At 36.3% G+C, this 15,563-nt stretch overlaps 2 protein-coding genes across 4 annotated transcripts in view; one reads left to right on the top strand and one right to left on the bottom strand.

Annotated features, from left to right (window-relative positions):
• LOC114241023 (very long chain fatty acid elongase AAEL008004) overlaps nt 1-15,563 on the top strand; it is a 30,653-nt gene that overhangs the window by 2,943 nt on the left and 12,147 nt on the right. The window lies entirely within an intron of this gene.
• Nucleotides 12,360-14,913, bottom strand: LOC149500317 (uncharacterized). The gene is made up of 2 exons (XM_089737048.1): nt 14,335-14,913; nt 12,360-12,443 (listed from the first exon to the last, which is right to left on the bottom strand). Exons 1-2 carry the CDS (start codon nt 14,911-14,913, stop codon nt 12,360-12,362), a joined length of 663 nt encoding a protein of 220 aa, XP_089593174.1.

The following is a 15,563-nucleotide window of genomic DNA, read 5'->3' as shown; positions in this document are numbered from 1 at the left end:
TTTTGATTAATTTTTCTGTGATTCAAAGATAAAGGGAATTAAAACTCGTATATACATATTATTATTATTATTCCTCGCTATATATACAGGAGCCAGAGAGAGATATAACAATAGCTAGTTGGTACGTTATTAATTAAATGTTTGAGTTAGATAATTTCAAACTTAACTCGGTATAGAGCACAATTTACTCTAATAATTTCTAACAAAAGTAGAAAGCTGTAAAATATTATAAACGAAAAAAAAATTTTTTTACCGGACATCTCTTTGTTTTTATTTTACGTTTTTTCTAATTTATCAGATAATTCAGAACGTATTTATATTTATACACAATAGGCTATTGTTGCAATTTAGGATTTAAACGGTTTATCAACAATGTTTGTATAATTAAAATGTTGAAATTGATTTCAGGTCAAATAGCGTGTTTTGTTTTTATATTCATTTTCCCTATTTCATAACAACATGAAACGGCACATCAACTGGAAAATATATTTTTTTTCATATTCGAAAACCTGGAATTTAACACAATTTTTTTGTATTGAATACCGAATGGCGAAATGGCTCCGAAACTACTGAAACGATTTGAAAAATTCTTCAACTGTTTAGAAGCTACACTATTACCAAGTTACATAGGCTACAATATTTAAAAAAAAAATTAGACTATTATAGTTATGCCGCAATAAGTGTTCTTTTAATTAAAAATATAAAACAACGTTGATTTTTTTTTTAGTATTTAATATATTGTACTCGTAACAATGCATATCATTAAGCTATAAATTATTATTAAATGTATGTTCGTTGTTTTCATATGTGCAACTCTATTACCTATTATAAAGCATAAAATCTTTAAATAAAGGATATTTTTATTTCTGTACTATACATATATATACGACATATTTGAGGGATATAGACCATTTCACTCCCGAACTACAAGCATTAAATTTCAGCCCTAATTACACAACTATTCATTTAATTCAATTCTTAATGAATCTAACCTTATTAACAAGAATTAGTAATAAGAATTTTCTTTTAAAAAACATGTAAAATACATGTTCTAAACTCAATCAATAAGCATCACTTTAAACTACATGTTATTTGTATGAAAATTACTATTGCATTATCTCTACAATTATTAACCTAACACAAAAAATTAAATAGACGTTGTGGTGTGTCAAAATAAACACCAAATCCGTTGAAGGTTTATAGGAACTGTGATAATTAACATAAAAGTGACGTGTACATATAGCAAGGATGGCCACCATGAATGGTATAGCTAGTGTTAGAGCACGTCCCGTGCGGCCTCGTGTGATCGACTTGCGCCTGCAAATGTTTACATTTACACCGGCGACGTCCACTGCGCCACCCGACCACCGATCAGTTGCAAAAGAACGCCTCCGAATTGAGTTCAGGGTCGAGACTGCTGCCTCCGGGTGTTGCGCAAAACATATACACAACGGACAATTCGTTACTATATTCTTTAGAATCAATTTTATTAATTCATGACTCAACAGCTTCTTCTTCAAATATAATGATATCTTTGTCGAGTTTATCAACTTTAATCTTTGAATTGCATATGTTACGCGATCGACATTTACTTGTATTCGTTTCGGTGTTCATTAAAAACAAATATTGTGGTGCGCAATGTGTGTGGTAATCTCTTTTAGCCATTTGGATCGTAGACTCCGCCCTTTCGGCCATAACAAACGAATGAACTAAAGACTGCGCGCAAATGTATTAAATAAATATTTCTAACTTACATTTTACCCGTAATCTTACAAATAAATAAATATTTAATTAATACAAATTATGTATTTGTTATTCAAAACAATAATTTATCAATTAATTATATTTTTACTGACAAATACATACATAAATACAATTTAATTGAAAGCATTATTTTCGTTTTCTAGTGCTTCATAAACTTGTGCCGATGCTAGCTTGATCTAAAAAAGAGAGAAACTATAACGACTCTCTATGGGACTTGGTTGGTTAACATAAATATACATACATACAAAGGCTTTTGCTTTATAAAGCACAAGTCCGGCCTCGCGTGGAGTACTGCTCCCATCTCTGGGCCGGGGCTCCCAAATACCAGCTTCTTCCATTTGACTCCCTACAGAGGAGGGCCGTTCGGATTGTCGATAATCCCATTCTCACGGATCGTTTGGAACCTCTGGGTCTGCGGAGGGACTTCGGTTCCCTCTGTATTCTGTACCGTATGTTCCATGGGGAGTGCTCTGAGGAATTGTTCGAGATGATACCGACATTTCGTTTTTACCATCGCACCGCCCGCCACCGGAGAAGAGTTCATCCATACTACCTGGAGCCACTAAGTTCATCCACAGTGCGTTTCCAGAGATCTTTTTTGCCACGTACCATCCGGCTATGGAATGAGCTCCCCTCCACGGTGTTTCCCGAGTGCTATGACCTGTCCTTCTTCAAATGGAGAGTATTAAACGGTAGGCAGCGGCTTGGCTCTGCCCCTGGCATTGCTGACGTCCATGAGCGACGGTAACCACTCACCATCAGGTGGGCCGTATGCTCGTCTGCCTATACGGCAATAAAAAAAAACAAAAAAAACATAATAACTTCATCGTGGAAGTCATCCGTGAATACTAGTACTCCAACCGTCTTACCTATAACGCTTTTAATCGCGCCTAACGATGCACTGTACGTTTCTAGTTATATTTCCTATTTAAAACTAGCTCTGGAAACTGAATACAACCTTACATTTATGATATAGCATAGCTCTTGGTCGATACGTATAATGTAGACATGGGCCGTGGAAATCACTTTCCTCATGTTCGCCATCTTCTAAGATAAAACTTACTTCAAGTCCCTTCAAAGCAATAAAAACAAATACCTAATAAATTAAAAACAGTTTTTAAATTTAACACGAACCTTACAACGGTTTAATCATACAGCGATTATTTTTACATGTTATTACAACAATGACCCGACCTACTTATTATATTATACCTAATAATGTACAAACCACGAGATGAACGGATATTGTACATATGTATGAAAGGGCCTCTCTAATTTCGTTCTATGGAGATCGATACGTAAGACACAAAAGTAAGTCGATGTCATCATAGGCCGCATTTTTTTAATTATTGCTTAGGTGTGTGTGTGGCCGAACTCACGGCCCACCTGCTGTTAAGTGCTTACCGGAGCCCATAGACATCTACGACGGAAATGCCGCCACCCACCCCGAGATATGAGTTCTAAGGTCTTAGTATAGCTACAACGACTGCCCCACCTTATTACTGCTTCACGGCAGAAATAGACAAGGCGGTGGTACCTACCCGTGCGGACTCACAAGAGGTCCTACCACCAGTAATAAAATAGTTTTTTTTTTATTGCTTTGATGGGTGAACGAGCTCACAGCCCACCTGGTGTTAAGTGGTTACTGGAGCCTATAGACATCTATGACGTACTAAAATTTGCGGGTTTGAAATTTGTTGAGTACGTATTTCATCAGAAAAATTGGTACCCGCCTAGAATTCGAACACCGGTGCATCGCTCAATATAGCCTCTAAAACATAGTTTCTAACCGTCGTTGGTTCTACTATTTATCGAGAGCAGCGCACTACTATACTAGTGTTGTACAAATATGATTCACTCAAACGACCGCTCTAGATTCTGCAATCTGCCGTAACACGCACACAAACATTGGACTCACTTTTCACCAATGACAGACTTTAAGCATTATTTTCGACATCCAATTCTACATTTTTATACTGAACCAAGGTTGATATGACTATAAAGATACATATGCTTGTGACATAAGAAATTAGTATTGACCATTACTACCCAAATTTGCCATAATCATAATATTTAAGCATATTATTTGTAAAAATTAGATTGTGGGTCAAAGTACTCAATAGAAAACGTTACAAGTAGCCTGAATATACCAAATTGTATTAGATTTTTAAGCTTATATGTATTTGTTTGCATTGGCAACCTCATTCTTAGAAACAATGTTCGAGGTATCAATAATTATAAATATTCACGCTTAATCGAGTATTTCTTGATTATAATACGGAAGACAAAAGCATTTACAGATGTGATCTTGATTATATTATATATATACTCATAAATGTAAATAAACATTTGAATAGAGTTGTTATAGCATTAACCTTGCAGTTTTAATTTTTAAATAAGCTAAGACCGTGGGCACTAAAATAAATAAATTCAAGGCACACTTGACGTATTTTGTTTGCTCGAATAAATAATAGATAAAAAATTAATCGCTTAATGCGTGGTTAGTGCTACAATAAACATTTTTACTTTTACAAAAACCTAATATCAACTTATGACATCGCTGAACAATGAATTATAGCAGTTAATGTTGCAACAAGTGATGTCATATTTAAAACCACAATAGTGACCATAGAAAATCGAATACATTGCATTTGTTCAGTGAAATAAAAACCTTGACAAATGAATGCAACATCATTCATACATTGTTAGCAATCTTGTCGTTAATAATGACCCAACAAAAGTACTTCGTAACGTTACGGAATCGATGCGAAAATCAACTACCGAGATCGATGATTTCATCCACATTGTCAGAAAACCAAGTTTCAATGGAAATAAAACCGTATGTAGCTCTTCATCAATATCAACACACAAGGCCTTAAAACATGAAAAATCACCTTGAAATCTTCGAAAGTACCCAATTTATTTTTCTAATTTCCGACTAAAGAACCAGGTTAGATTGTATCTGTGTTTGTGGAAGTAAATAAACTGTATGAGTTACACAAATATAGTTAAGTAGAAGATCGTCACAAGCCTGCGTGTCTGCGTTCGTTCGTCTGCACAAGAGTCAGGGTTAGCAATGCTCGCTGACCTTGTATTTTGTACTGTATTTCTTTTTCGCTACCGGTGTCCAATGAAAAAAGTGGACGAATCGTTTTCTGCATAATATGTTCAGCGACATCAGTAATACTAATTATGTTCCGATTGATTTTACGCCCATTCTCAGAATTCGATACACTAATTATATAAATACGATTATGGTTACTAAACCACAGCTATTAGAAATATTAGAAATATTTTGCTTATTAAAAATATTATATGTAAAAGGCTATAGAAAAATCTTTCTATCATTTAACTTTAATAGGACTACATTCAAAATGTACAAAACTTATTATAAATAAGTGACTAGTAATAAAATATAAAACTAGAGCAACAGCGATTTATTCCAATGAACCTTGTATTACATGGATTCATTAGACTCTACAATCATGAGAAATGAATCACTCACGCTTTCAGATTGAAAATAGTAAAATAGGAGTTATAATGAAGGAATTATAATGTCACAATCTTAATTGTGGCAGCCCTATTTGTGAGACGAATCACACATGCTTTCTATCTACTGAAGTTCTGCTGGAAATGCTATACATTGCAAACTCATTACAATAACAAAATGGAGTTTTCGACGTCTCCGATAGCGTGCAAACACGCGCCACTGTCGATGACGACGATAGGTACCGACAAAATCATATTACATACAATATTGCTGTCAGTACTAATAATATTTCTTCCACTTAAGCGTCACGTTGTAATAAAACGCCGATATCAATGAATTAATATTATTACCATCGTCATTAAAATAAACTAAACTATAATAAAATAAACGCAATAGACGCAATTTAATTTTACACAAGGTGACCCAACGGTTTCACCTGCGTAAAATATGTAATTCTAAAGCAATGAAGTACGTTTTTTTTTTGCCACAACAAAAAGCATTTGTCATTCCTATGCCTATTATAACTCGTTGCGCTGTATAAGGACAATCAAACACATTTTCGTGATTATGATATTATTACAATTATAATTTATTAAAGCTATTTCTTATCTACCTACTTAGTACGTATTTATATTGAAATTTAAACTATGTAGTATATAAATATGTACTTTTCTATTATAAATAATGTAGGTATTTTGCCTAGTTAATTAATTTTAAAGATTGCATTAGGAAATCGTATTCGGACATTAATATGTTGGCAATTGTCGCAACAATGACTTTTAAGTAATGATGCAAAGGTCGGCCGCTGGATCACAGATTGATAAAAAAACTTTTTGTTGAAACAACATAAATAAATAAAACCATTCCAGAGATAGACGGTTTCGACAGTTAAAAAGCAATCATATAACATAGTACAATATAGAGTCTTGCCTCTAGGACGATATATGTAAGAGGGAATTGGGCGAAGAAATTGTATATGATAGAAGAGTATGGAAGGAGAAAACATGTTGCGCTGACCCTAGGTGACTGGGAGAAGGGCAGGAGAATGATGATGAGTGTACAAGAATCTACAATATATTATAAGCTTTCTCTAACGTCAAAAAATTTATAAAATTCAATGCACTTCGGAACGTAGCGTGAAGAAAGAGGATTATACAGAACCCAAATCCGATCCAAGTAACAGGGCAAGGCAAAGCCGTCGTCGACCGAAAGATGTCTTGTCGGATCTCCTGGATCCACTCTCGGTGATTTTAGTCACTTCAAGGATCGGTCACCGTCCTCTTCCTCCTTCGTCCTGGTCCACCGTCTGAACTCTTCGTCGCATTCGATAAGTGAACTAACTAACCCACAGACACAACCCACTGAGTTTCTCGCCGGACCTTTTCAGTGGTACATTCTGCAAAGCAGTGCTCTTGCTAGAGCCTGTATTGACAAATTCTTAGTTGATTTAGTTGAGTCCGTGAACTCCCCCACCCGTCCGCGCGTAGCTGTTATAGCCCCTTAATTTACCAGCGAACAAATAGGGGAAAAACAGAAGACTAAAGGAAGGGTAATATGAGGGCGTTCCAGCCATAGCTTGTAGGGAGCCACTTGAGTATTTGAATAGTTACAAACACAATTATAGTATATACTTATTACGAGAAAGTATCGGTCCCCATAAATAAAGAATCAATAAAAAACCAGAACAATCAATTAGTAAATTTCTTTGTTTAAATAAGATTTTTCCAATTGTAATTATACTAAACAATGCCACACTATTTAATTCATTACTAAAACGTTATCATTAGAATGAAAACAATTTTATTATTTACTATTATTTTTTATTATTTACTAGATTGTGTCGTATGAAATAATACCTATTTCTTTACAAATTAACTGCTATAGAAAAGAAAAAAAGAAAACTTCTACATACCTAATACACATTTTTATGTGTTTTCTATGTTTTTGCCGTGTAACTAAATGGCAAAAAACAGAACCTGACAGCTGAATGTCGTCAGTATAACAAAAAAAAAACTCAGAGATTATTAGAAAGATATATTATATTATGTATATACCACACAGCGGTGTTTCGAAAAAAAGAGACGATTGCACTATATATTGAAAGTTGAACTGGTTGTAAAAAACAAGATGAGATAGGATGAAATAGTATCGGTAAAGTAGTGGTTATTTATTGAGACTGTTTCAGTTTATCTTGGCAGTTTTGTATTTAACCCTCTAAAGCCTCACTATAGAATTCACATTGCATATTAAAGATAAAAATTGTAAAACGATTTTTTATGAAAGATCATCAGTACCGATCGTTAAAGTGTAACTTTAAAATATACCTGGGGGTAGACAATAATAGTTACAATAATTTCTATTTATTATCTCTACACTCAGATTCTACGAATTTCTTATACCACCTATAAATTAAGTTGACCATTGTAACTTAAGTTTAGCTTCGTATTTAATAATTTGACCTGACCAATGACCATTTCTTCGTTGTCAGTATTGCTCTTGATCTTTTATTTATGCTCGTCGATTGTAAATACCAGGGACACTACTTGAATGTCAATTTGACATGTTTTTCCCCGCAACCAACTTCAAACAATAAAGTATGAAAGATAAAATGATGAGTTTTATTCATAAGGTTTTCCGTGAGTAATCCAATAATTATGCTTTGAAAAGGCAGATCATTTATCGTTTAATTGTTACAATAAACTACTATTTTAATTAAAGTATATAATAAAACGCCTCATTTGCTTTCACAGAACATAAAGTAGTAGACCATTTTATTCTCCTTCTCTACTATTAATTGATACTAACTGATTTAGGTACATAATATTTTTTTCGCTATTGGAATTGTATAATATGGTATTGGTAGAATAACCGTTCGAATATCTTAATTCTGAACTGCCGCAGTATGTGCTCTAATGTAAATTAAGGTAATATTGTTTGACGTTTGTATTCAAGAGGCCGACTAAGTCCACTGGCATGTAAAAATAATTATAATTCCAAGTTCGTCCATTCCCACGCGACGACCATGAAAGCAATGGTTAGCAGATGTGCAATCAGTACTTGCTACATTTCCAGAACAACTCTGGAGACTACACAAAAACTATCATCAACAGTAAAACTAAATGAAACATTAAAAAATACCAAAAAAGAAAACTTTACTCTACAGCAGTGAATAGTAATTTCTTCTTTAAAATGATTACAATTAAAACCATTGTAGTTTACAACATTAATCTTGCCGCTAAAGCTATGCCACATGCAATTAATATTGAAATAGTATCGCAGTCCTTAACAAGCGAAATTGCTAAATCTCGATGTTCTAAATTTCGAAACCAGATTTAGACTGTTTTATTTTTATGAAATCGCTAATGTTTTTGTGGTGTTGAGATACCAGTGCATGGTGCAAGTATAACGAGACAAAACTCGCACATTGCTCTTGTAAGAGAACCGCGACCCGTGCTGTTCTCTGTTACTTAACTCGACGTGCAACCAATGACCTAGTTAGTTTACGGCCTACTGTTGCCTATCAGTAAGCTAAAACTATAAAGTACAAAACATCCCCAAATATAAACTTGTTTAACGACAGCTAAAACTTCCAATTGGTCGGTCCAATTGCAATGCTTAAATGAGTTTTGACCCTGCTCACGTCTTGATCTTAGAATTTAAGAATTAGTTAAGTAATCATGGTTTTGGGGACTTTATTGAAAATTCTAAATTAATTTCTCATTTGAAAACTTTACAAGCTTAAATGTCAAATAAATCTCTTAATCGAATTCATCAAAAAAGTTTTCACTAAAAATTTGCAGCCTAGATGCTTTGACGGCGTAGATTTTTGCTTAAATATATATTTGGTTTAAGTCATACTGTATTTCCTCCCTAAGCCAGTTTTGTCTTAAACTACGTTATGTAATATTGTCATGTAGATCGAGACATTCTAAAATACTACGTTTTGTTCGTATTATGATTAGACACCGTCTGGAAAGAATTGACCAACACGTTTGAATTTCGATTTGGCAACTCCGAAAAGAGCACTTAAGAAGAGATTATCTTCAAACGACTGGACACATAATTTAATAAAACCTACGAGTTGTCCCTATTCAAAGGCCTTCAAAATAAGACCCTTACTTTGAACTGAGTTGAGATTTCAACGTCGAATAAGACAGAGGTGCTACGGGAGATAGAGAGGTTCTATGAACAGTTGTATACCTCGACGTCCAATGAGCCTGCAAGCTTGGTGGCAGACCCTAGAGCCAAGCTAACCCGACATTATACCGAAGATATCCCCGACATCAGCCTGTACGAGATTAGGATGGCCCTCAAACAGCTCAAGAACAACAAGGCACCGGGCGAGGATGGAATCACCACAGAGCTTCTGAAAGCGGGCGGGACGCCGGTACTGAAAGTCCTTCAGAAGCTATTTAATTCCTCCTTGCTCAAAGGAAAAACGCCAGAGGCATGGAACAGGGGTGTTATGGTTTTGTTTTTCAAAAAAGGCGACAAAACCTTATTGAAGAACTACAGGCCCATAACACTGCTGAGCCATGTCTATAAGCTGTTCTCGAGAGTCATCACGAACCGTCTCGAACGCAGGCTTGATGACTTTCAGCCTACCGAACAAGCCGGTTTCCGAAAAGGCTTTAGCACCATAGACCACATACATACGCTGCGGCAGATTATACAAAAGACCGAAGAGTATAATCGGCCACTATGCCTGGCGTTTGTGGACTATGAAAAGGCCTTTGATTCCATCGAAACTTGGGCGGTCCTTAGATCTCTCCAGCGGTGCCGTATTGACTATCGGTATGTCGAGGTGTTGAAGTACTTGTTTAACAACGCCACCATGTCAGTCCGAGTACAGGAGCATTGCACGAAGGAAATCACGTTAAAGAGAGGAGTAAGACAGGGAGATGTCATATCTCCGAAACTGTTTACCGCTGCCTTAGAGGATTCCTTCAAGCTCCTGGAATGGAAAGGACTTGGCGTCAATATAAACGGCGAATACATCACACACCTTCGATTTGCTGACGATATAGTAGTCATGGCTGAGTCGCTGGAAGATTTGGGGCAGATGCTCGGTGACCTCAATAGAGTTTCCCAACAAGTGGGCCTTAAAATGAATATGGATAAAACAAAAATCATGTTCAATGTCCATGTTAAGCCCACCCCAGTAACTGTTGGGAACTCTACTCTTGAAGTTGTAGACGAATATATATACCTGGGACAGGCAGTCCGATTAGGTAAGTCCAACTTCGAGAGAGAGGTCAGTAGGCGGATCCAACTCGGCTGGGCAGCGTTCGGTAAATTAAAAAATGTGTTCTCGTCCAAAATCCCTCAGTGCCTTAAGACAAAGGTATACAACCAATGTGTGCTACCAGTGATGACTTACGGTTCCGAGACGTGGTGCTTCACAAGGGATGTTTTTAGGAAGCTCAGTGTCGCGCAGCGAGCTATGGAGAGGGCTATGCTTGGTATTTCTCTACGGGACCGAATCAGAAATGAGGAGATCCGTAGAAGAACCAAAGTTACTGACATAGCCCGTAGGATTAGCACGCTGAAGTGGCAGTGGGCAGGCCACATAGCGCGAAGATCGGACGGCCGATGGGGCGGAAAGATCCTCGAGTGGAGACCACGTACTGGCAAGCGCAGTGTGGGACGGCCACCTACGAGATGGACCGACGACCTGGTAAGAACCGCTGGGTCACGTTGGATGCAGGTGGCAACGGACCGGCCGCACTGGAGATCACTTGGAGAGGCCTATGTTCAGCAGTGGACAATGGACAGGCTGAGATGATGAGATTTCAACTATAACTTCCAAATAATACAAAAATCGCAACGAGTTCGATGCTATTATTGGCAATAAATGCATTCTCATTATATCACAACCAGTTATTAAAATATTACCTGATTTAATAGAAATTCTAATCTTTAATTGATCTAGTCCATGAGAATATAAAATAACAATGTTAATGTCACTATTAGCATTTCGAGACGTGAGAACAGTCTCAATTCCATTAAAAGAAGCTATACTTATCCTATCAATCGAAGATAGAGACGGGAAGTGATTTCAACACATATGGGCTCACAAAGTCTTACTACCAGTAACAGCTCTTACGATGTTGCAGTCATATTTTGCTGCACGATGTTATTATTTCATTGGTTAAGTCGCTTGTGAACATAACCTATGTATTATAGATTTATGAACAAAATCGACCCACGACAAATTTACATGACTGTACAATCGTATTAGTTAGTCACGCATACTTTGTGAAAAAAAAAAATATCCAAAGAATTCTCACTCGTGAACTTAGTTCACAAATCTCATAAGGGACACGTATCAATTGTGATTTAAATTCTTAGAAATGCATCAAACAAAGATAAGACATGTAATTTAATTATTAAAAATGATGACCAGTGTAATTAGTTAGCAAATAATGTAATATTGCAAATTTATTTTTGAATGAACTTTTAACCAACTACACATTAATACAAATGTTTACTGTTTTAATATTTCTGTAATTTACAATTTTAGGTGGATAAGTTAGATAGATAAGTACAACGCTCCTTTGCTCTCGCATAGATTCATAAACTATATAACTTAATATTTTGGCAAAAAAAAACCAATTATGAAATGGTTTTTTTTGGTCATTATTATATTATAGTAATAGCCAACCCTAAAACCCTTATTATGGTAGGCAGCAGCTTGGCTCTGCCCCTGGCATTGCTGACGTCCATGAGCGACGGTGACCACTTACCATCAGGTGGGCCGTATGCTCGTCTGCCTACAAAGGCAATAAAAATATCTTATTATAAAATTACACAATGTAACAGTGATTGTTGGCAGATATATTTCACTGCTTTAGCTGTACTGTAATTTTTAGTCTTGTTTTTTCACAGCGTGAAACATGCAAGTTTTATTTTATTATAATGCGTAACGGTTTCATTATATCTTTCTGGAACTCTCTTATGACAAGCTACAAGTGCTAATACTAAAATTCTTGCATAACTTGCATAAACCTTCAATCCACGCGAAATTGCAGTTATTTCGCGCGTTATAAGCTTCGGTAAAATTAGATAGACTTAACAATATTTATTACTGTTATCTCGCACGATTTCACGATAGGAAAAATATCTGTCGTATCACTATATCTGACGTGTCTAGCTTGTATCTTATCACACGAACCAACTGTAGACACACCTAGTCGAAATAGGTCAAGATAACATTTATGAATATCGCATAAAACCATAATATTCATGATCGACAATTCATAAAAATAATGGTAAATGAAATTTAAAATACCCAAATTTCTATAATAAATTAATTTCTTGAAATTGTCATTTATGAACAAAATTTACTTAAAATTATTTAGGAAGCAGGCTTACTCTGCCCTTTGCATTGCTGACGTCCATGGGCGACGGTAACCACACACGAACAGGTGGGCCGCATGTCTGTCTGCTTACAAGGGCAATAAAAAAAACAATAAGTAGTCGTCTTGGCCTAAAGGAAAGACGTCCGGTGCATTCGTATCGAGTGATGCACCAGTGTTCGAATCCCGCAGGCAAGTACCAAATTTCTAATGAAATACGTACTTATCAAATGTTCACTATTGACTTTCACGGTGAAGGAATAACATCGTGTAATAAAAATCAAACCCACAACATTTAAAATTGCGTAATTACTGGTGGTAGGACGTCTTGTGAGTCCGCACGGGTTAGTACCACCACCCTGCCTATTTCTGCCGTGAAGCAGTAATGCGTTTCGGTCTGAAGGATGGGGCAGCCGTTGTAACTATACTGAGACCTTAAAACTCATATCTCAAGGTGGGTGACAGCATTTACATTGTATGTATCTATGGGCTCAGGTAACCACTTAACACCAGGTGGGCCGTGAGCTCGTCCATCAATCTAAGCAATTTTTTTTTTAAATGGTTTAGAAAACCTTGAGCGTGTGATAGTGACTGCAAAAATTCATAGTTATAGGTTAAGAAGATTAGGTCCCAAGTGATGGACGAATCAGGTATTGAAACATATGCTAATATGTACCTGATCTCAACTCTCCATCAGGACAGAAGAAGAAATCGATGGACAGAATGGACAGAAGACATTAGAATGTTGTTGTCCATGGCAATGTTTTTATTAATGAATGATTTACATTTTAAATAAAATACGCAGTATATTTTTTGCTTGTGATAATAAATAATAGTAGCTCTGAAAGATTTTATGATTTAACAAGTTCATAAAATAGTAATCGTTTCATCATACTAAAATCGCTTGTAGGAAATAAATACTTTGAAAATATATTATACTGCAATAATATAATACCTAAATATTTGAATACATTTTAATTTAAAACTTGTTTTATTATAAATGTATAGAAATGGTTATACAATTATTATTAATTTTGTTTCTTGTAAGTGTGTTGCATAGGCTTAGAAAAATTAATCATTAAAAACTCACATAGACCGTCCTGTAATGCATATATAATTACAATCACATATATAAATGTATATATAAATGTATAAAACATGATTCATATTATATGTTTTTTTTGCTTAGTTGGGTGGCCAAGCTCACGGCCCTCCTAGAGTTAAGTGGTTAGCATATCCTATAGAAATCAACAACGTAAAAGCCGTCACCCGCCTTGTTACATGAGTTCATAGTCTGTATTTTTTTTTTTTTTTTTTTTTTTTCTATTTCTCTAGCAAACAACAAAGCCAGAGATTCATATTTACATTTTTTGTTTTGTTTTAATTTTAATTATAGTTTATACTCCTGCCCATAAGGGGCTTAAAAACTAGGTCACGCATTCATTCCGAGCCTCTTTATCATACCAGTTCTCGCATTTATTCCTCTCGTACTTTCATTCATTCCATTCATACTTTGCATTCCTAGCTGCGGTTACTAAAAGGAGGGGAGGGGGAGTAGGGCTGTTGGGACTCTTTATTTCTATAATTATTTACATTCCCTTATTCTACCTTAAACCTGTACACTTAATCCTATTTACTTAAACTAGGTTCTTTACAACAGTAATAATATGTTAAAATATTATATGTTATAAAAATTTCTTATGTTCTATTTCTTTTATTAACCTCCTTTATAATTTTTATAGCATATTTTAGGAACAGGTTCCTCGCACAGGTTTTTTTCATTAAATTGGGGAGTTCTCGCGCATCGAGTCCTTGGCCCAGTTCGACCTCCAGGTCGAATCGTGCTGAGCCAAAGACTGGACACTCCAGAAGCACGTGGGCCACTGACTCGTCGACGTAAGGGTCACAGATGCATGCTGGGCTCTCCTTGCACTTGAACCTGGCCAAGTACTCGGAGAACCCACCATGCCCTGTGAAGGCCTGTGCTACCTCCTTGGTCATTTCGATCTTTCTGATTATCCTGTATGCCTCGGACCCGATCGGGAAGTACAGCTTAGTGACTGAGGCCGTTTGTTCGGCGCTGTACCTCCGATCCCATTCGGCGAGCGTGTCCATGCGGATTACACGCTTCGCGAATGAGACCGGACACCGGTCATAGTTGGGTTTCTTCTTCAACCTCAGGGCGGCCGCTTTAGCCAGGGCATCGGCCCTCTCATTCCCCTCAAGTCCCGCGTGAGCCTTAATCCAAAACAAGGAGACGCTCTTGCCCTGCGTTTTGCAGTGACTAAGAGCGCCCCTCATCCGGACCGCAAGGACGTGATCATAGTCTGTTTTACACTACATCACCTAGGCGCCTGCCGAAATGCATTAGTGCTTTATGTCAGAAATGGGCGGTGGTATTACCTACCCGTGCGCGCTCACAAGACTGGCGTAATACCACCATTAATTACGCAGGTTATAATTTTTGCAGGTTTGATTTTACACGATGCTATTCCTTCACTTTTTTTTTATGATTGAAAGTTTACTGGTGGCCCGGAGGCCTTTCCATTACCAGGACAGGTTATTCCTTCACTATGGAAGTAATTCATGAACATTTATGAAGTATATATTTCATTAGAAAAAATTGTTGGTAGCTGCCTGCGAGATTCGAACACCGGCACAGTCACATCGTTCGAATACCAATGCTCCGGGCGTCTTATCCTTGAGACCACGAGGACTTCAAATTCATAATTAGAATTTTTTTGGAACGAAGTTGCTTAAGTGACGATGCGGAGGGGTACCCTAACCGGGAAAAAACCTCCGTAACGTAAGATTTTTATTATTTATGTATAGTCGTAGTAGATGAGATAGAGTAGATGGCTATACAGTAGACACTGTATATAGTCTACGTTGACGGTTATTATTATTATTCATATAAATAGCTGTTTCTTTGTATATTATTGTTATATATT

The sequence above is a fragment of the Bombyx mandarina genome, chromosome 22 (assembly GCF_030267445.1).
Source record: "Bombyx mandarina strain Sakado chromosome 22, ASM3026744v2".
Classification (NCBI taxonomy): domain Eukaryota; kingdom Metazoa; phylum Arthropoda; class Insecta; order Lepidoptera; family Bombycidae; genus Bombyx; species Bombyx mandarina.
The sequence above is the reverse complement of the archived record's forward strand: the minus strand, read 5'-3'. Positions and strand labels throughout refer to the sequence as shown.

Excerpts from the sequence above, each read along its gene's own strand:
- LOC149500317 (XM_089737048.1), bottom strand. The coding sequence starts at position 14,913 with ATGAGGGGCGCTCTTAGTCACTGCAAAACGCAGGGCAAGAGCGTCTCC. Across the intron at positions 12,444-14,334 it reads CTATAAAAATTATAAAGGAG|GTGTGTCTACAGTTGGTTCG; the intron begins GTTAATAAAAGA and ends TATTTCGACTAG.